The sequence below is a fragment of the Phalacrocorax carbo genome, chromosome 1, assembly GCF_963921805.1.
Source record: "Phalacrocorax carbo chromosome 1, bPhaCar2.1, whole genome shotgun sequence".
Lineage (NCBI taxonomy): Eukaryota > Metazoa > Chordata > Aves > Suliformes > Phalacrocoracidae > Phalacrocorax > Phalacrocorax carbo.
In genome coordinates this window covers 203767583-203790829 of record NC_087513.1, presented here as the reverse complement: position 1 = coordinate 203790829, position 23247 = coordinate 203767583, and the positions used below count along the sequence as shown (strand labels likewise).

Genomic DNA, 23247 nt, shown 5'->3' with positions numbered 1-23247 from the left:
AAGAATATGCAATTACACACTTTTAAATACAGCCTCCATGTCTTTAATTAAAACCTTACATTCATGAAGTGAAGTCCTGTTGTTCATTTCATAGCTAAAGCTGAGCTCCTTGGTTCTTAGATGAACCTGCAAATTTAATAAGTCGGCATATTAGTTGTAAACTACAAAGGATTCTTTCCTGTTTCTGCCAGCCGATCCATCTGGATCTGTAAAAGTTCATCTACAGATGTCTCCACTGATTTTTTAAAGAACAAAATCACCACCCTGACATGTAAGAGTTTATTAAGCATTCCTTTGGTTAATGCCAGTAGCCCTTATGGGAAGCCAGATGTGCAACCAATACAATAGGCACATCCCCTCCTCACATGCTGAGGATAACTCTGGCTGGTACGTCACCTGGTGAAAATGAACCATTTATATACATGAAGATGGCAACGCTCCTATGAGCTTCTAATCTAACGAAGCCTGAATTTTATCAGTCCGCTTGTCCAGCTTCTACTCATTTGCCAAAATGAGCAAGCTGTGCATAGGTAATGTGCAGGTAAAGACTTCATGGAATAAGGCAGCTTCTTATTCCCACATGAAACCCCACTATGTAATAAATTATTCCATGGAGAAGGGAGAGTTGCAGCAGGAAGTACCATGACCAAGCGTGTTGAAGAGAAGCAGTACAGGAGTAGGCTTCAGAAGATCTACCTGACAAGGAAGGCTATTTCACCACTAAATAAAAGAGGTCCAGGGCAGAGGTCAGCACTGCAAACCTGGCTACTGCTTCACTGCTAGCTCATTTCCTCATTCTTCTAATTTTAATCTGTTTTAAAGTCCTCTGCAAAGACACTGATCAGAGAGAAGGAGAAAATAGACAGGACTGCAGGAGAAGTGAGAAGTCCAAGGTCCTCTCCAGGAAACAATCAGTCATTTCATTTTTGGTGTTTTGGAAATCAGACATCTTTTTTCTTCCTAGCGCAAGATTCTGGAGAAAGTCTTAGTCTTATCCTGCAGGCAGCCATGCCACCACAGACCTGGTGGAGTCCCCAAACCAAGGAAACACATCAAACAAGCTGAGAGGTGGAGATGACCATAGTGCCACTTGGCTTTTCTAAGGAATGGAAACAGTTTACTGGAGGTCCCCTGATTTGGATGATGCTCCCTGTGGCTCTTTCAGCAAGGGAGCAAATGCTACTACTTTATTTGCCTACAGGTTAACAAAAGAGGGGTGGCTCCTGGTGATTTTCTTTTTCATAGATCTCTTTTGTGGATTTTTAACACAGAAAGGAATTACTGCAGTCATGGGTCCTGGCTGGAGTCCCCAAATCTCAACTATGTGGAACTGCCTGGAGTCCCAGGCTGAGGTCCTTAGCTTCAAATAAGAGCTCAGATTTTTGATTAATGAAGTGTATAAAAATCCTTAATGAAGTGTATAAACATCCTTTCTGGAGTCAAAATGAGAAGTTAAGGGATATTAAGTGATCGGATGAGGAGTTCTAACTGAGGCTCTGATCAACAGGAGCATTAAAACCACATAAACATTAATTCCCTGGAAACCACATAAACATGATTCCCTGGAAAAGTTATGGAACGAATCCTCCTGGGGGCCATCACAAGTCAATTGAAGCACGTGATTGGGAAAAGCCAACGTGGCTTCACTAAAGGCAGATCGTGCTTGACAGACCTGGTGGCCTTCTACGACAAAGTGACCTGCTTGGTTGAAATGGGGCAAGTGGTGGACATTGTCTACCTGGACTTCTTCAAGGCCTTTGATACGGTCCCCCACAGTCTCCTCCTGGAGAAAATGATGTGTGATGGCCTAGACAAGTGGTCTGTGCAGTGGGTGGGGAACTGGATGACAGGCTGCACCCAAAGGGTGGTGATAAATAGCTCTCTCTCAAACTGGCAACCTGTCACTAGTGGGGTCCCCCAGGGATCGATATTGGGCCCAATGTTATTCAATAACTTTATAAGTGATCTGGATAACGGCATCAAGTTTGCCTGATGAAGTTTGCTGATGACACCAAGTTGAGTGAGGAAGTAGACACTCCAGAAGGGAGAGCTGCTCTGCAGGGAGATCTGGATAGGCTGGAAGAGTGGGCCAGCAAGAACCTTATGAAGTTCAACAAGGAGAAGTGTAAGGTCTTGCACCTGGGAAAACATAATCCAAGAGTGCAGCACAGACTAGGATCCACCTGGCTGGAGAGCAGCTCTGTGGAAAGAGACCTGGGGGTGCTGGTGGACAGGAAGCTCGGTATGAGCGAACGGTGGCTGCTGCAGCCAAGAAGGCCAACAGGATGCTGGGTTGCATCAAAAAGGGCATCGCCAGCAGAGAGAAAGAAGTCATTATCCCACTCTACTCAGCGCTTGTCAGGCCTCACCTGGAGCACTGTGTACAGTTCTGGTCCCCGCTCTACAAAAAGGGTGTGGACAGGCTGGAAGGGGTCCAGAGAAGGGCCACCAAGATGATCAGAGGACTGGGAAGCTGCTATATGAGGATAGGCTGGGAGAGCTGGGTTTGTTCAGCCTTGAGAAAAGGAGGCATAGAGGGGATCTCATCACCATGTACCAGTCCTTAAGGGGTAGTTACAAAGAAGATGGAGGCTCCCTTTTTACACGGAGTCACATGGAGAGGACAAGGGGGAATGGACACAAGTTGCTCTTGGGGGGATTCAGACTGGACACGAGATGGAAATTTTTCACAGTGAGGACAGTCACCCATTGAAATAATCTCCCCAGGGAAGTGGTTGACTCAGCCACGTTGGACACCTTCAAGATTCGTCTGGACAGGGTGCTGGGCCATCTTGTCTAGACTGTGCTCTTCCCAGAAAGGTTGGACTAGATGATCCCTGAGGTCCCTTCCAACCTGTGATTCTGTGAATAGGGCCTTGAACTTGTTTTTTAAGTTAGATCATGTGTGAATCTTTAAGGATTAATATTTCAGAAGACCAGATCACTTTACAGTCATAAATAGCGAGAACACAATGACACAATGAGGGCTAGTAACTAACTCTTCTTTCTCTTACTTGCCAGTATAAAAATTCAGGATTCCTTCTCAGAACATCAGATCGATGCGATTAGTGTAATTCCTTGTTCTGCTTTATTATAGCCATCCCAAAGATGTACAAACTGAGCATGTTTCCTTAAAGTCTGATTGCAGCACATGGAAAGACAATGTTTCATGGATATCACACACAGCCTTTTGAGAACTTGCTGTGCTGCATCTTTAACTCAATCAAGGAATATTAAAGGGACCATTAAAGATGTTGGTCTTTTTTTTTTAATCAGTCTGACCTCAGGCAGACACCAATAGGTTTAGCATAATGCCAAGATATTAAAAAAGAATATGATTATAACATCGGTGGCCATTATAGAAAAACCTAATGAACCTGTCAAACTTATCATTAGTTTTAGACACACAGAATAAAGCATGACATTGGAGTGAACCACAGACTGTATTATATCACCAGAAACTATATGGTCCTCATCTTATCTGAATCAATAAAAAATACCATTTAGTCTCCATAAACTTTCAAACAGTCATAATATACCTTATTCCTAAATATATAATTTCTATTCTTTTGGCAAACACTTACATTCTCAGTGTCTAGTATCAGTGAAACTGCAGTGAATAATTTCTGGATACATAAGAAATCAACTTTTTTCACATAAAAAAATCTAAACTATTTCTACTCCATTTGTTGAAAACAATTTTTAAAAATATCAGAAAATATTCTGCATTACTATTCTGAGCATGACATAAACCACCCCTAGTGAATACTATAAAGAGGAAATGATTTCTACATTTATAGAAAGTGTAAAGGCTGCCAACCAACATTTTCTGTACATCTCAAATTATTTATCCCTCTGCAATCTGTTCTGACAACAAGGTAATTGCTTCAATAATACAAAAACTAGAAAACAGCTTTTGCCACACAAATCTTAGTAGTACATAAAGTAGAAAGCAGGGTCTCACTATTGAACAGAAGATATATTATGAGGAATATATTTCTTCATAGCACAATTCCTTCACTATCGAATTCAGAAGATCATTTCACTTATTCCTGGAAATATTTTTCTTATTCTTTGTTACCTTAAAATTTCCATATATATTTTATATTTATTAGTAATATTCATTGTTGGCAAACACCATTTTGCATCACATCAGAATGCTTCTTTTCTTTAGAAGTAAATAAAAAGAAAGATCAAAAAGAGCTGCAAACATTAAAAATCTGACATCAAAAAGGATGAAAAATTTGTACAAACCGTGTCAGAGAAAAAGCATAGGGCAGCAGTGCCAGAACAATACCTGCATTATGATCCGAGAAAGGAGGGTAGCTAATGAGTCAAGACTCATATTAGGCATCTTACTAAGGCAATTTCATCACTGAGGAAAATGTATCATTTTTAACTGAAACTGAACCAAAGGATGAAACTCCTTTTCTGTAACTTTGTTAAATGAGCCCAAAAAAAAACATTTTTAGAAAGCTTTTTTATGTGCCTCCCTATAACATAAAAGCCAGGACTTCTGCCTGCCCTTCAGGAGCAGATCAACGCATTAGAAATGTAATGAATAACACTAGGCCAAGGAAAATATCTCAGGCTCTGTGACTGGGGGCAGGGAATGTGAATTTACCTTTTGCTGAGCAAATTAACTGCTCCAGAATGTTGAAGAAGTTTGTATTCAAGGTTTGTCTCCACAGCTTGTCTTAAGCAAATTTTCAGAAATATTTAGGTAATAAAACATAAGATCCAAAAGATTCCTTAACTCCTTTCTCAGTTTGATAAGTGACAATTTTTGAACACTCTTCACTCCCAATGCACTAACTGGTGATACAAATTGGTAGTATGCTCAATGGCCTGTCATGTCAGATTTCTATGTGCATTTAAGATTACTTCCCAACCACCAAAAGAAGTTGGATGTCTGTAAAGTGTTCAATGATATGCAAGTGCAAAGTAAAACATCCCTGTGGCAACGCTGTTGGGCCAGTGTGATATGTGAAGCATCCTGCAGCCCTAAGACTCCAGTGTGCACCCTGGCCTCACCCCAGCAGCACTGAAGGATACCTGCCCCAGCTGGAGGGCAGAGAGGGTCCTCTGCTCCACATAACCAGGAAGTCAGGACTGCAGAGTGTCCTATGAATAGGATGGAGATAGAAACATGGACATAGGGCCAATGATAACAACACAGGTAATCGCAGGGACAAATCATAGGTCTTAAAGCCTTCTTTAGAAAAGTGCATCCCAGACCTAAAACAGTAAATGCTTCACAGCAGAGAGAAGATGCCATACCCCAAACACTTATGCCTGTGACTTCAAGGACATAATAACATAGTCCTAAAAACATTTTTTTATGTAGCATTTCACTACAGCTCTGGGTATTACTTCTTACTTGGTATAACCCCAGAGCAGGACTGACTGAGTGCCCTGGCAAGGTATCGCTCACCCTGAGATGACAGAAAAAGTCAGGAGGGAATGAATGCATTTACATTATGAAAGCATTTACAGCTGAAGTTAGGCTAATCAAGGGTAATGAAAGGGGTGGAGGAGTGGGGGACCATTTAAAAATATTAAAGTTTTTTTTAAAAATCATAGGCAAGAGATTCTGTCAGTTTGCTGTGCCCATCATCAGTGATGAGATATTGATGTAGCATGACACAAATAAAGAAATCCAATAATAATAATCTCTTCATCTTGTTCAGTTTTTCATGTTCCCCATAAGTGTCATACCTTCTTGTGAGTATTAAAGTAGAATAAAGGAAGCAAATGACAGTTTCAGATGGAGTGTCTTTGACAAATACAAGCTGTTACAGTGGAGGTTTATTGTTTCAATTTTTCTTAATACAGAACCCACTGCTGCTCCAATCGATGTCAAAGCTACGAGTTTGTCTGTATCAGAGATTCTTGTTGCGTGGAAACATATTAAAGAAAGTCTAGGAAGACCACAGGGATTTGAGGTATGAACACAGAATATCATAATGAGAAGTCTTGCTGCTTTTGCTAGCATTGCATTCTGTTAACATGTGCCGTAGTGAAACTTCAATAGAAATTATGCTTGGTTTAGCATACATATGACTAGCTGTAGAACAACGGTCACAGCTGTAGCACTGGAACATCTTTTGTTTATTTGTGCTTGAAAACTGTTCAACACCAGTTCTTATAACATCTCTTTGACACTTCAAAAAGCTGGAAAAAAACTGCAAGTGACCCAGCATGCCTCTTTTACAGAATGGGGAAGATTAGGTATTGACTGTTTCCAGCTCTAAGTGACCAGTTCAAACTTGTTATTTACTGAGAGCGATCAACACAGAGAAAAAAAAAAAGCCTCTGGCATTCACGTGCTCTCATCCCGCAGTGGCTGGGGGACATCTGCTGGGCTGATCATAAAAGATTGGAAGTCAGGAGGGGAAGAAGCAGCTGTACCATCCACAAATAACGCTCTGCTTCGAGCTAGCCTCTCCTGACTTGGGAAAGAAAACCGGCCCTGGCAATGGACCTTCTCACACTTTTGGATCCAGTTGTAGCTTTGGATCCAGTTTACAATACAAACCTCCAGGAACAGATTAGATCTAGGACTAAACCTATCCTTTGGGGCCACCATGACCCATCCTGACTTTGTGCTCAGACTATGCTTCTCCTCATGAAATAGCTCAGCTAGACTCAACTTACTGATTTTGGGGTGCAGGTTATTTGACTTGCTTTAGTCCTTTAGCGAGTGCTGTCTTTCCTGATTTTCTACAATAAGAATGAAAAGAGGGGAAACACATAGATCTGAGGTAGATACTAAAGATATAGATGTCTAAAGACATCTTGTGACCTACTAGCACAGAGTGACTCCCTCTCCAGACAAGACCTGGGGGCTGGTGACCATCACTGATTGCCTTGAGAAGGAAACGTAGGTGCCCAGGCAGCACCAGAGCCACCACACTAGCCAGCACAGCCTCAGGATGCGTGGCCTTGACCAGGGCAGCATGTTCACCCAACACCTTAGACATAGTCAATTATGTACTTTTTTAGCTGATTTCCTGAAGCTTCTCGATACTTAGATACTCCCATATTGCTCTCCAGTGCAGTCCAAGCAGGCTGCAACCAGCAGTCTCCCACTTGTCAAGGTCTCTTTCCCGTATACATCTCCATGCTGAACTCTGCGAACTCTCTTGTACTTTATCCCCACTTCTTCCTTATATTAAATTTGTTTTTACCTCTTTGCACATGGCTTGCTTTATGCAGCAAAAGTGATATCTGTTTTATCTTTAGAACTGCTATATATAAAGAGAACAAAACTGTATCTAATAGAGATGATATTCACCTTGCAAATGGTATCCCTCTCCACATTGAAGTGTTCCACTTGCTACTAACATTGATCTTCAATTTCCAGGCCATTCTTTTATTCTCTGAAATAATGCACTCACTGCACCCTGTCTTTTTCTCTTCAGAAAGGTGGCTGTTTTGTTACATTCTCTCAGATATCTTGACTTCTTTTAAATTACGTAAACTATTTTTACTCTTATCCTCATTCTGTCGATCACAATGGTTCTCAAAATGTTCTATTAACTTTGGTTTACATATTTTTAAAATAAAAAATATATTTTCTTTCTAAAAGTGAAAATTATTTATCTAGAAACTTACTCTTTTATAACTTGAATGTATTTTGCATTTACCTTCTTGTCACATAACACTTCCCTCAGCTCTGCAGATGTGTCCCAGTAATTGATAGATGGCTGTTACAGGTAGGACAGTGGGCTCTCTTTGTATCAGAGGTGGTCTTCCTGTCTTGGAAAGTGTTTAGACCCTCAAAGTTCAGCGTAGTCTGACCCCAGCTGTAACACTCAACTGCTCTACTTCTCTCATGGACTTCTTAGGAATTAATTTGGAAACTTGTTATTGATACAGCAGGGGCTATTATCATTAAACCTTATTAATCATTTGGCTGCTCACTGTGCTGTACACCAATTTTAGGATCCTCGTGTGAAGACTACAGAGTAAATATTTCAATCCAGGGACCTGCAGTTGACAGAGAAAAAAAAATGAAATATAACAATTAAAATACTTCACTGCTCCTTTCTCTCTTGTCCAATGAGGGAGTTAGAGAAGCGTTCTGAGGTATTACTTTTATATGGGGAGAGGAAGGTGCTTTTTTTCTCCCCCCCCCCCCTTTTTTCCTTCCTTGTTCATATAGCCAGAACTTCTATGCCCACTTGCTGACACGTGAATCTTTAAGGGAATAGTTTGCTCCGTTTCGTCCTCATTCCCAGGAAGAATTACAATCAGAGCAGGCCTTACTCAATAAACAGAATAGTAAATGCTGGTCTTCTGCATGATTCACCAGGACAGAATGCAATCCGAGGATGGTATTGCTAGATCATTTCAGTTCCATTGTTGAGAAGGCTTTAGGGTCAGTATAGTGAGTCAGGGCATTACAGTATTCACTTAGGAACACTAAGTCCACGCTAATAGCCCAGTTTTGCTAACATACTGACAGTTTCTCTTTAAAGCAGTACAAAATGCAAGTGTCTGTAAAGCAACACACTGGGGCTAAACTCCCCCCCAAAAAACAGAAGAATGGATCAGCTTTATGCTTTCCATATGATTCACTTTCTTCAGCTTCTGTGAGGAGCATTTTAATTTAAAAACTCATTTTGAAAGTTTGATCATAAGTAGTACAGTGCAGAACATAGTCTGTAGTACTCCCTTAATCCACAAATAGCGAATAGATTATGTACAGAAATCTAGTGACTTTGACAAAAAGAGGAATGACTTATCTTTTTTTTAACAATTGTTTCCTAATGTAGAATTATTGTGGACCACAAGTAAAATGTGGCCCACTATAGCCTGGCTAGCTGCTCTATTTTCATGTCTCAATTTGTATTCTGCCTGTGGTACTGCAGCAGTGACAACCACCTACACGGCCTTCACATTTCCTGGCCTTTTAGCAACAGTATTATAAAAGGGGGGGGAGGGTCGGGGAGGGGGTTGCTGTTTTTTTGTTGTTGGGGCCTAATCAACCCAAGTGACAGAATATTTACTAAATATGGACAAGTTTGCAGTGACCCATTTTCACTCTGGCCCTGTTTGTACTTCATACTAAGTAATGAAAGGCAAAAGCAACTTGTCCACTTTCACATTGTCATCCCTGAAAGGCAGTATTAACTGTTATGTCACATGAGTTTTATGCAAGGTTTGCTGTACTCATTTGCATCTTCCAAAGCACATATTATTCCTGACTTCAGTACAAATTTGTCAGCTGTCCACCCAACCTTACTAAATATATGTCATCTACACTCTGATAAAGTAGAAATAGTTTGAAAACTTTGTCAGAATGGTAGAAATATGTAGTGTGTGGTTCATACTTATTGTTTAGAATCAGTAACCTGAAGGTTATAAAATCCATTTTAGCCCTAGGCAGTATTTCCTTTGTCACTCACTCCTAGTAGGGAAGGGAAAGAGAAAGAATTACTGGCTGGAAGAAAAGATTATTTTTTTTTTTTCCAGAAAACCAAGGCTAATACTTAAGTATGGATCTCAAAGCTTACGTCTTTTTTCACTGGAATTCCCCCAAGGGATGGGAGCTTGACTAACCTACTCAAAAGATCAACTTGCAACCAAAAAAAAAAAGTATAAAAAATAGAAAATCTTTAATACCATTTTCAGAGAGGGTTACTTGACATAGTAACTTGTTTATGTCATAATCTGCCTTTTTAAAGAGAAATATTCAAGAGTTTTTGCTGTTTCTTGGAGGTACTTTATCTGTTTTTGCAGTGGACCAGAAAATTTTGTCTACAAGGTACCAGAATGTGGTGGGCTTTACTTTTTTTAATTCAGTGAAGTATACCTTGAAGTAATTTAGAAAGAATAGATGGATGTTTCTACCAAAGGCTGATAAAGCAAGACAGGAAAAAAGAGGAACTGGTGTTTCACCAGCCTGAATACTGATTTACCAGACTTCACTTTTGGAATGAATGAATTTTCCCAAACACAAAATTAGCAGTTGGATAGCTTTATATATGAGTCAATTTTGCCTACAAAGTTACTGGCATGCTAATTCAAACCCCTCTAAAATCCTGAAGACTATAAGCAGGACTTTATAGCACAGCACTACCACTGCTTTTCAAGTCCTTAAGGTATAGATCGCGCTCCAGATACCTTGTGAGGGCCTCAAGAGAGCCATACCCTTTACAGTCTCTGTATCATAAAAAGTTTGTTACAAGACTACTTGCTTTCTATTACCTAAAATCAGAAACCTGGATAATGGTTGAATTATCATAAGAGAATATGGCTAGATATTTTATGATAGACCTCAAGGTTGAAGTACAATCCCTGTCTTCGTCCCATGTGCATGCAGGACAATGTGGGAGAAGAGAGTACCTGAGAAAAGTGGAGGAGGATGCAAGCTACTCCAGAGAAGACCCCAGAACCTAGGAGTACTGAGCAGTGTTTTCTTTCTTCTTTTCAGTCTGCAGTTGTTTCAGTGAGAGGGAAGGAAGTGATGTTGATTGACCTTTTTGCAGGAACCTCTCATCTTGTTCTGAAGGGTAGTCACACCAATATCTTAAGATGATATAAAAAGCAGCAGCACATGATACAAAAAGCACCTCCTCTTCTGCCCTAAGTGCTTGGTTCTACGGTTGCAGTTGTGCCTGCACTAACATTTGCATGACTGCGGTGTGTCAGTTCAAGGAGCTGATAGGTTTTCTGGTAATGATAATTAAAACAGTTTTTATGAAATCTGAATCATGGTTTTAGAGCTAGCAGCAATTCTTTCAGCTCACTGCTCTTTCTCCCCTAGCACTTTTTGTACTCTGATATCTCTTCATTTTCGATTAGGTCAGTACTGTTGTCATTAGTAAAGACTCATTCAGAGAGAACAGGAAAGTTTTTGTGTTTGTCCACTTTGATTCATCCTACCTAATTTAGGCTCTTACTTGAAATGTCTAATTTGTAGCTTTAATTCTCTGTGGTCAACAGCAAGAGTACACAGACAATAACTCTGACTCTACTGAATTTAGAAAGGAGGCCTGCAACTAGATCACATTAATTTATACCAAAGTGCTTTTATGCATACCCTAGAAACCAATTTGGGAAAAAAAGTAATATTATTTAAGATACCTTTTAACATGAAAATTCAATGAAGTAGTCTATAAATATTAGAGACAGAAAAAATTTAGATGGCAACAATTTTAATGTGATGGTTTACTTTTAACAATTGCTTAAACCATGATCAGGACAAAGCAGCTTGTATGTTCCTGCATCTCCTCTACCAGTTGTTTAAATATCATTATTGCTTTCTCTCCAGCAAAAAGAGATGGGTTTCTGGGAATCGAATGAAAAAGCAACAGAAAGCCCAGCAAAAATTTTAAACCTCACAAACAATAATGCATTAAACAGACCAAATGTTTTTCCCCTGTTTTTTCTTTCCTTCTTAAAATATAGGCTACCCTTTTGTGATTTATGCTCCATGCTATATCAATATTCAAAGTTATCATTAATGGAAACCTACTCTAAGTGTGGTAAATCCCTTCTGAGCACTATAAATTAAGGTTATAGAAAATAGCAAGATTTTTTTAAAATAACAAACACATAGAAGTGCAAATAAAAAACTCCTCTGTTTTAAGAAATATGTCCAGCACTTCTAAAGATCAGCTGTATCTTCATTTCAGTTCAAATTGATCTAAGTTTCCCCACCGTCAGCCTCAGTCAACAGTTCCTGGAGTTCTTTTTTTTTTTTTTTATAACCACTTTTTCCTCTAGTTCATTTGGCAATCAACAAATGGATGTGTGCATTAAGAAAGAAAGAGAAAAGCATATTTTGAGATCAAAGTCCAAACTCACCTGGCAAAACATTAAGGGGAATTTTAAAAGCAGGGACCAAACACTTAAGGGCTTTGAAGTACAGTGGAAACTGAAATAGAAGCACTGCCAAATTGCATTTCATGCTTTTGCTACTTAATACAGTATATTAACTCCCACAAGAATACCTCTTTGCCAGAGGAGAACACCTTTGTCATGTGGTGCAGAAGAACTGGTAGAGAATTTGCCATAGTTATTTTTGCAGACTTAATATATGCAAAATATAGTTAGTATCCAAACTGATAATGCTATATAAGCAGTAGTGGAGAGCATTTCCAAAATCCATGAAAAATATAAAAGGGCTGAGTTTTGCTCCTAGCTTCCTTCCATACTCAACATACTACCTATGTAGTCCTAGCACCAATATTTGGAAAATCAGGTTTTTGCAACTTCTTTATACTAAAAAAATCTTCAGTGCAAAAGCTGGGGATTCTCTACTGTCTTGCACATTGCAGTCACATGAGATGTGGTGAGCCCAGTGAATAAACTGCCAAAATGTGACCTACTGAGCTGCTTATAATTTTGCTCCTGCCTCTCTAGAACCAGGATTTCACTACTTCAGTTGCATTTCCACCCCTGCTACTGTCCACCTGCATAACCTTGGGAAAGTCACTTTTCCTTTATGACTATTTCCCTGTTGGATCCTTATCAGACTTCACTAACTGGATGATAGGGTCTCCAGGACATGTGCTGCCTCTTGCTACCTGTTCATACCGTGCTTAATACTATGTGGCTCTCATCACTGTAGTGTCAGGTTTGTAAAGATGCATTGCAAGTAAAATGAAAGGAACAGGACTGCCCAAGAGATAATAAGCATTGAAGGTTCAATCATAGTGTGTGAATAAATGGTTGTTAATTTTTTTTTTCTTTCCAAGAAAGATGTGACTAGGTGTTACTTCAGATACCAACAGGGCTGGTCAAGCATTCATCTAGTAAAATGCCTCAGTGAATCACGCTTACTTCAACAACAAGTGGTGACTACAGCTAGATTTTCTATCTGAGCCTAAGAATTAGAACAACATTTTAACATGAGATAGTGCAGGCGCACAAAGAAGATGTTTACATGAATTTTACAACTGAAAGAGTAGATTTTGAGTTGGCACAAACTGATATACCCTCAATCAAAGTTAAAAGAGCCACTTTACTCAAGTGAAGATATGACCTCAAATGTATATTTTTGCAGGCAGGTCTTTCTGGAATTCTTTTTTTTAATGGCTGTCCTAGTGCAATTATAAAAGGTCAGCATTGTACTCATTGGTCTTATTTTCCTATCAACCCCTCAGATTTTTGGTTCACCATTTTCTGGGATACATGCACAAGAATGTTGTATTGTCCATGACCTTTTTCTCAGGGAAAAAGTTATCCAGATATAATATGAATAACTTATTATTAAATAACCAACTTCACAGAAAGGGTCAAAATGTGGAATAAATGTAAGTTGGTCTCAGCATGAATAAGGATAAGCTGAATATAGGTCTTTGAATGGCACATAAGTGACATCTGTTAGGGAAAATAGGGCCCTGTGAGAATTACCTTACTTGTGTAGGTCTCCTAGGTACATTAAAGAGCCACTACTGCTCTTTTCCAGTTATGTCCCGAACATACTTGGTCCCTGAGGAAAGAGACTAGTCAAATTTCTAGCTCAGCTCTATAAACTCTTTGAGATTATGGTAAACTCAGTGCAGATACCAGAAATATGGACTAAGAAGCACCAACAATCACTTAGGGATTTTATGTCCAAAAAGGAAGGGCATAAACAGATATCAAAATTTTATTTACCAGAAACCTGTTTACACCCAAGAACTAACCGAATCAATTTTCTTCTTTTTCTTCAGATAAGATTTTTCAGATGAATGAAAGATTTCCTTCAGTGTTCTGTCATTTCCTATTCATTACACTGACAAGAAATCTTGTGGCTCTGAGTTGCACAGGGCCAGGAAGGGAACATTGCTCACAACACTTCTTAACTGATGTGGTCAGAGCTTTCCAGGGTGAAGGTAGATGTCCTGGTGACCTACCAGAGGATGAGCTCTCCTTGAATTCTCCGAAATACATTTGACTTACTGCCAATGTTCATCATCTGATCTTCCATCTTGTAATTACATCTTGTCATGCCAGTACACAGCAATTCAACGTCCTTCAGGTAATACTGTGATATCCTGAGATGTGAGCATTGCTTGGCTTTGACGTTAGGCTGCAAACCCCATATGTTTAAAAGGGTTTGATGATCAGACAAAAGGCAGAAATGGCAAAAAGGCCCTCCACAGGATAACAAGTATGAGCATCTGGAAGCATGAGCTTCCCAGATGCCTATATTAATCCTTCATTTGGTTTCTTGATGGCAGGTTGGTTACTGGAAGGACATGGAGCAGGAAGAAGCAGCAGAAAAGGTCAAAACTGAGGGAAATGAGTCATCCATCCTTCTGACAGGATTAGAAGGAAACACATTATATCACCTAACAGTGAGGGCATACAACGCTGCAGGGTATGGACCACCTAGCACTGCTGTACATGCAGCAACCAAGAAGTCCCGTAAGTGATCTCAGTACCTTTGCTCAAAGGGAGAAGTCAGGGAGCAACCTCTGCCCTCTTGAGTTTTCCTTTAATAAGAGTGTATAATAATAATGAGTCACGTATAGTTTTGATTCATGGCTTTGCTTTGATATTTAGACATGAATTCGTATGACTTTGCATTCATAACAAAGGTTACCTTCTTAGAAAACAAGGCATTTTGACAAAGAAGGGACAGAAAAGAATTCAAGTTCCTAATCCCTGTGGAGTTTATAGGGTGGGTTGAGTAAATACACCACAATCTATTAAATGACAATTCTGGTACAAAAAAAAAGTCTTTTAATATTCCAACTAGAGTTGGGAGCCTGCTAACACAACCAGTTGTAAATGCAATAAAAATTTGAAATATTTTTCTTTTTATTTCAAAGAAACTACCAATAAACTATATTTATGTATATGTTGTTATTTTTTCTCCTCAGCTCCCAGCCAAGCACCAAGCAATATTATATGGATACAGGATGGCTCTCATGTGTCTCTTGGGTGGGAGCCAGTGAGACCTCTAGCTAATGAATCTGATGTAATGGGATACAAGGTCAGTGCTTCCCCTTCCTTGCTCACCTTTCTCTCTTCTAAATGACTACTCCTCTTCTCTGTTGGCTTTTTTCCCTTATTTTCTGTGTAAGTATGCATACAGACTGCCTGCAATCAGTATTCACCATGAAAAGGAATAAATAAAATTGAAAAGAGAGGAATGTCCCAACATTTTCTGTGTTGTGATTTTCAACTACTGATTATAAACCGAGTAAGCTCTATCCAGAGGGATCTGTTCATCATATCTGACTCAGAAGTGGCTATTGTTAAGAGCAGCCTGCAATGAAATTCCTACTAACACTTCTACTTACTGTGTTTGCAGTAGAATTTAGAGAAATGCTGAAGAATGAGGCATCTTAAAATTACATTAAAAGTAATAATTTTATGGAGCAGAAACACAAATACTACAGTTTGTTTTGTGATCATGTTAGTGATGTTCAACAATCAGTGACAGTAACATCTGGCATTTAAAGTTCTGAAGCTTTAAAAAGTAAAAACCAAATTAAGTCTTAAATAACAAGCCATAAGAAGCAGTGGAATTCACTGCAATCTTTTAAATCAAAACAGAATTATTTCAATGTTTTTACAGAGGTGTGGTTGGTTTGATATTTTTTTTTTTGAAGCATATATATTACAATTTCTGTAGACTGCAATCTGATACTCCCTCTGATACATCAGGAAATATCTCTAAGAAAATGTAAAATGTCAAATAAACAGAAACTCCTCTAACCTTTATCAGAATAGCTGAGATTCCAACAAAGTTCAGTTGACTGCTTTGCTTTTTTACACCTCTCAGACCTTTTCAATTTTGTCTGGGAACAGAAACTTATGCAGAAGTACCAAAAAGACAGCTATGTACTCACTTGCTTTCCTCCCACACACCATAAGCTTGTACTGAGTTTCTCAGGAGATGCAGGGACAGATCTGAGCTGTTATCAGTTGACTTAGCCAGCTAAGGTAAACACACTAAGGATGTTATTTAGGGCATTTTGTCTACATTTAAGGTTGAGTTCTTCAGCCAAAAATGTGAATATCTACATTAATTTGGGGATAATAATTTGAATCAAATGGAACCCAAAATGCATTTAGAAGAAAGTTTGGAGAAAAAAAAAAAGTGTAACATGTAATGTTGGAGTGGGCAAATGCTATATCTTCTCTTTGGATCGTAATCAATGTCCTTTCACATTCATTAATTGCTAATATACTTTGCTATTAATGTTTTGGAGCCATTGGTGGGAGGGGAGAGTAAAAACAGATGACTGTTCAAATGTAATGTCAAGAAATCCTTAACGAAAGCATGAAACTGTTAACATTTCAGTGACTGCGTTATCTACACAAAATGCCTGGTATATAACTTGAATGACCACTATGACCACTATCTAATTTATTGACCATAGGTATTATTTAGGCAAGAAGGCCAAAGCAACAGTCACGTTATAGAAACACAGAAAACCTCTGCCGTGGTACTTCTTCCTGATGTTGGTGTCTACATCATTGAGGTCTGTGCAGTCAGTGAAGGAGGGGATGGGACTGCAAGTCCCCAGATCAGAGTTCCATCTTTTTCAGGTAATGTTACACTTACATTTGGTGGTGACTATAGTAGTGCTCATTAACTCTATTATTCTTCACCTGAAAAAAATATTCTCACAAATCTCTAGCTATTAGACAAAATCATTATTCAGAGTCTTCGGTTTTACACTGGAACAAAGGTATCTAGTGCCATTTGAGATGCTCAAGAGTACCTGAGGCATCTATGTGGGGCTGATGAAGAAAAGAGAGGATTTACAGCAAACCTTTCCCTTTCTAGGATAAAATCTGGAAACCTAGTTGAGCTCTTGTTGCATTAATAGTAGGAGTCTGAGGAGTGGCTAGGGGGAGACCCTACCCTTGAGTCATGAGGTTCAGACAGGACCCCCTTGCTTTCTAAACTCCTTCTCAGAGAGAAGTCTAGGTGTAGCTAAGTCCAGTCAGTCTCAGATTTGGTCAACGGTTTATTTTCTAAGGATTGTAGATGTAACCACCCATCAGAGTTTTTGTTGTTAGTAAATAATTTGGCAGCTGCCCAGGCCAGTCACATTCAATGAGAACGATCACGGCTAGGTTAATGTATAGTACGATTTATTAAAGCAACAGATACACAGGTTCTTTGGATTACTGGTGATAGAATTGCTGGTTGCAAGACACACATAGATACTAGGAAAATTAGTAACACTGCTAGGCTACGTGTGCGTTAAGCAAATATGAAGCAACTCTAATGCATTGGAGATGTAAAGTGAAGCTATAGAAAGGTTTCTAAGTTTTCTTGGGGAAACACTTGGTATAACCAAGTGCTCAAATCTTACCCAAAGGCGTCCCAATGGGGGTGAAGAGAGGCTCAGCCTGTCAACTGGTCCCAGAAGTCAGAGTGGTACGCGATGGTATCTTCCCTAACACCCCTTTTCTCTTAACCTATTTTATACGATTTTTTACCTTTCAGGCGGAGCTTGAGTGACTCCAGTCTTACATACCTTTATTATGGTTGGTGTAAAATTTCCTTGCTTTGCCCAGTGAGAGGTGGTTGCACCTTAGAGGCTTTTTTTTGGGATGGAGGTCTGTTTTGGTATTATAATGATAAAAAGGACGGCATTTTGTCAAAAGCATGACAGACTGTTGGCTCAGGGTAACAAATGTGCAGTGTATCAGCTGCATGGTCACAGAGCCTGGCCACAGCATCTCCACACTGTTCCACCCTCCTGACAAATCCTCTTGGAGTCAGTACACTAAGTCCTCCTGGCATTGCTGACATCTAAGGATATAAGCCTAGGGAACTTCCATGGAATGCATTTCTCACCTGTCATCTGCACCTTACCCTGCAAGCTTCTTCTATGCTCTACCTTTTCTAAAAACATAAGTAATTTCTAAGTCACCCCCAGTGATTATTCACAGCTCTAGAGGCCTACGTGTGCACTAGGTGTCTCAAATAGCATTATAGTCAGCTGGGATGTAATCCATACAGTCCAACAGTGGCGCCTAGATAGCAATTCAGCTGATCTTCTGAATTTAAATATTCAGACACAGGCACATAAGGACATGTAAGATGTATCCCTAAGGTACCCCAAACATTTGAAGAGAGCTGGTAGATATGATGCCAGACTTAGAGGATGCACATGTCATTCTTGACCACCAGCCAGAGGTGTACTGTCTAACACAGCTAAAATGGTAGCTGAACCCCATGTATGTGCCTGCTTTAGAATAAGCTGAATTTCTCTGTAGGTTCCATTGACTCCCTTGAGTAGATATTACTTCATTAGATGATTAAATAATTACAGTATTAATGTATTTTAATGAAGTAAATTATGACATCTAGCTTCTATTTCCTCAGTTACTGCAATATGCTGAAAGAATTTAAAGTATCAATATTACACAGGTAAGAAAGGGATGGAAGAATTAGTGGCAAAACAACCAGAAAATAACATTATATTTTGCCTAAACACAGTGAGGCATCTTGATTCTAACTTTCTGCTAACGCTTTAAAATTCTACTAAACATTGCCTTTCAGTCCTTAAGGAGCACCATCCAAAAGGTGTGAGCCTGAAACTTCAGTCTGGACCTAAAATTTCAGCTCTAATCTAGTCACGAACTACTATCTACTAACCACATGCTATCCTGAGAATGTAGCAAGACAACCCCTACTCCATGTAATATACGTTTCATGTATCTTTTGAGCCAGAACTCCAGGCCACAAAGTCTTTCACTCCCTCTAACCTGATATTTTTCATTTGACTGTACACAGCAGATCAGTTACACATAGGACAACTGTGGTCCAAAGGAACCCAATCTGGTTCCCATCCTATCCTGTGATCTGTTGCCACTGCCAACCCATAGCATATTTCCCCTTAGCATGGCCTTTTAAGGGACTGCTGTGATCTAAAAACATCACTTGGCTACTGGGCAAAAGACTGCTTTTTTCTCTGGACAAACATCAAGATCAAGGGCTAGCTTTCATTCCCTGTTTCAGGATATTTGTGATTGTGACTCGGTGCATCTTCTGCAGCCTAATTATTTTTGAGGATTAAGGCATAAAACCACATACCTTTTCAGAATTTCTTATTAATTTGCAGACTGAATATGAGGATTCAGCATGTGATTTTCTGTAGATATCATCATAAAATCCCCAAATTCCTCATGTCTGTGTAGGAACCCTATTTTGAGATTGAAGTTCTCACAAGGTAATCCATTGCCTAAAAGTTAGGCTTTTGCTGAGCATAATAGAATACAAGATTTGGGCAAAATCTAGTACCTGAATGTACTGAGAACTCTTTTCATTGCTTTTTCCTTAATTACTTTGTTTTTCATTTCAGGAGGAAAAGTAACAAGTGCTCAATCCACCTTACACGCATTGTCCACTTCCTCGTCCTCTGTAACATTGCTTTTGGCACTGATGGTTCCTTCAACCTCATGGTGAAGACTGCAGACTTTCTTGTTGTTGTAGTTTGTTTGTTTTAGCTTGATGACACCAAGGATGAAGTTTTATGTCCATGGAGAAACTGGAAACCCAAGCTAATGCTTAAAGACCCATAGAAGTGCCTGTGGTGCACTTAGAGGAGTGTTGGAGACATGGTCAATAATTCATCAGGTTTTTTTCTCTTCATTTTTTGTAAAAGTCCTCTGGGGAGGGGACACTTCTTTGCCCAAAAATATGCAGATTGTATGTAATAAACTTTTGTAAGGAAATGTAATTTCTGTCAAATGTACTTTACTTTTTTAATATGTTTGATTTTGGTGACCCCAGTCATGTATCATTAGGTGTTTAAAGAGTGGTGTCCAGTACAGTACATCTGTTTGGTTTGGAAAAAATGCTCTTTTAAATACAGAACAAAGTTTGATTCAGCTTTGTCAAATACTTTTCTTGCATCCACTATGGCTGGCTGTTCCGACTGACAAGAGAGAAAAACGTAGTTTAGGTACACATCCCACTGCAAAAGTATAGAGAATTTGTTCTGAAAATGTATAAATATGTATTTAACTAGCAAAAAGAATTGTCAGTACAATATTAGACAGTACACTCAAAAAGTGGCAAAAGGGAGCAGAAAAGAAGCCATTTATTTTATTGCAAGGTAAACAGATAATTATTAAACACTAACTTAAAAGGAAACAAGTTTGTTTTTCATCAAATACCAATGATTTAATGTCATATGAATCAAGTATTTGTTTTCAATAGCAAATAAAAGATCAATTCCTCATGCATATGACAATGAAAATTCCACTGGGCATTTAAACATGATATACATTAGACTGCTAAGTGGACAAAAAAAGCAATGCAAGGAGACAAACCTACTTTTTCCAACCACTTCTCAGCTGTAACTTCTTTTTTTCCTCTGGGTCCATTTTTTTAGTAATATACTGTGCTTTATATATTTGGTAATCAAGTTGAAGTATATATGAAAGCATATTATGGAGAGAATATTAACATTTTTTGGAATGTAGTCATTCACATATATACAGGCTCCAGTAGGGTATACTTTGGAGAATGTTGTGTCTGAAAAAAAATACTTGGATAAGTGCTACTGAGCATCATTCCAGTTATTTAGCTAATTGGCTCTATTTCTATAGCTCACTAGAGATTATTCTTGTAGAGACTGTGTGCTATCAGTTTTAATCCCCACTTTTTGCTGTACCAAACAATTTTTCACTCAGTAGACAATTGAGACAATTTTTCTACATTGGAAGGATTTCTGCATATTGGCACCTGAATCAAAATGATCCCCAGTGTATATTGCGTGTCTGTTTGTACAGTTATGGTGTGCATGGCGTTATGAGGGAGGGTGTTTTCTACCTTGTGTCTAGGGATTGCACCTAGGATGAACATTCCCTTGCCTGGGAAAAATCAAGTTGAAATTGTTTGAGAGGCAGGTCCTAATAGCATAGTTCTTCTAGCTGTCCATCCCTGTTAAAGTTTTGATGCAAATCTATTTTGATTGATGGGTTCTGGGTCTAAAATGCTACTATTTTGCCAGCTCACTAGCAAAATAATACTTGGCATTTAGCTAGCACACTCTAACTGTGTCCTTTCTTAGCAGCTTTAAAATAGTAGCCAAGAAAGCATAACACAGGTCAAGCGCTTGGTAGGTAAAAAGCTGACTGATGACTAAATTTTTTTTTAATTTTGAATATTTTATCAGTAAAACTTTTCAGAGGTGGTTCAACTCAAATCTTTATTACCCATTAATTTTTTAAAATAATTTTCTAAGAAATAGGTTTCAAATCTACTTAGTCACCATGTTGCTAGGAAAACAAAGGCAGGATAGCTATCCGAGCATAGACTGTAGATACAGACAGAAGGAGGCCTTCTATACTTTGCTTCTGGAAAAGCCTTTGAGATCAAAAAGGAAGGTGGAATGTACCTTGCTGATAGAGCAAACTCATAGACAATAACTCCATGCTGTCATTTGTAAAACAGCAGCATTGCTACTGTGCAGAGAACTCACATTAGCAAACCATAGTTTTTCAAAAGGTTAAAAAAAGAATAAAGTGATCAACCAAAAAGCTATTTTATAAATTAGTTAAGCATAATTTCCTCTATTTTTTATACAGTTGCTTGCCAATGCAGTTTATTTCAGAGTATTCAAAAAGGCTACTGTCACTGCTGGTGGCATTTTTGTCAAACGACTTTCTGAATACAATAAATGGTTATGCTTTATAAGAAGAATGAAAGTCTGATGAGGAGATAGAGCTGCATCTAGTTATATCTCAATTTCTAGTGTCACGATACAGATAGAAATACTGAACATACCATCAGGTAATGTAGTTGTATTGCAGGGACAAAAAGGGGTATGTTTTATATTCAACATGGACAGAATATGTATTTTGCATCTTAAATATATTAATAAATATGTTTTAAATGTTTAAGTACCTATGTATTACCTATTTGTTACTTTGTAGAAGATGTTTCCTTATCATGACATATTATTTTTTGTTGCAATGGAGAACTCTTTCCTTTTTCATGTAAAAGATTGTAATAGTGCAGTCTGGCATCACTGAGGAGACTGTATTTTTGTATAATGCCACAAGACCTGTTTAGAAAAAAAGAATTAGAAAGAAACTTTGTTTTGCAGACAAAAAGAAAGATACTGTCGTGGCCCATATCAAAATGTTAGATATATTGTATACAATCTGTATATATGCTATATATAATGGTATATATGATGTGGAAGACACAGTAATATAATAGTTCCTGTGTACTGTTCTTTAACATTAGATCTTTTTAATAAATAATTCTCTTTTTATTGACTTTTATCTTATCTCCTGTCAGCTCCTGAATTGTATTCATAGAGGACAAGGTGACACAAACATTTGAATTCCAACAGCAACAATCTTCTAATCACATGACTTTCAAGAAGAAAATGATGAATCTGCAATAGTGAATGTGGAAAATGCACCCATTACAATCAAATATTTTTTTGCCGTGTTTCTAATTTCACATATGTGTTGGTTTCCCTGGGTAGATATTACTTTTGTAATTAGATAACTGAAATGTGCAAGAAGACTGGATCTCTCAACATTAAACTATACCTAACAAAAACTGCAAAATAAGTCTGCAAATAAGCTTCAGAGATAAAAGCTTTCTGCATTTTTAAAAAAGAATCATGAAAAAAAAGTGTTTTATAAGGATGCCACCAAGGGAAATCCTCTATATGTGGAAGTATTCTATAGTTTTGGGGACTGCTCTGTCATGTACAACATTCTTTCAGGTGTCACCAATACTCCATGGCCATGCAGGCACAAAAGCATAGAGTGGCCATTTCATGTTCAGTTTAAAAGTTTAGTTGCTTTGCCTTATACTTGAAATACTTTGCGTTATAAGTCACAGCAAAAAAGCTTGCAAAACTATACTTACCTTTCTGGAGGAAAAAATTTAATAATGGATGACCCAATTATAGTAAGTATTTTTCTTTTTTCATAGTTTTATTTGAGTTTTTAATAATCTCCAGTCACTTCTTTATGAAATGCATATTTATAGGGATAAATGACTTTGCAAAACAGTATGAAGTCAAAAAGTCCATTTTGGAAATAAAAATTGATTGCCACAGTCACCATTTGATCGGAGACTTCAATTACAAAATGGGTATGGCTTACATAGCATATTATATCAGGACTTCCATTAAATTAGTTATGAATGTCATAGAAAACTGTAATGACCTGTTTTTGCTGACATGGAGAACTGTGCATATTGAAAATCCATATCCTATCAGAACTTCTATCAAACCGCAACCCACTCTTGCCCTTTTATGGCCATCACCCCAGTTCTGCTGAAGATGAAAGACATTTGCC

The 23247-nt window shown here is 38.4% G+C and overlaps 1 protein-coding gene across 2 annotated transcripts in view; it reads left to right on the top strand.

Annotated features, from left to right (window-relative positions):
* Positions 1–22186, top strand: part of CNTN5 (contactin 5) — a 673376-nt gene extending 651190 nt beyond the window's left edge. For both annotated transcript variants that reach the window (XM_064441325.1, XM_064441324.1), the window contains 5 exons: positions 5836–5945; positions 14181–14367; positions 14826–14938; positions 16335–16503; positions 19278–22186. In XM_064441325.1, coding sequence (XP_064297395.1) covers positions 5836–5945; positions 14181–14367; positions 14826–14938; positions 16335–16503; positions 19278–19381 — 683 coding nt within the window. In that variant the 3' untranslated portion in view covers positions 19382–22186. The remainder of the gene's footprint in view (positions 1–5835; positions 5946–14180; positions 14368–14825; positions 14939–16334; positions 16504–19277) is intronic.
* Positions 22187–23247: the final 1061 nt, after the last annotated feature.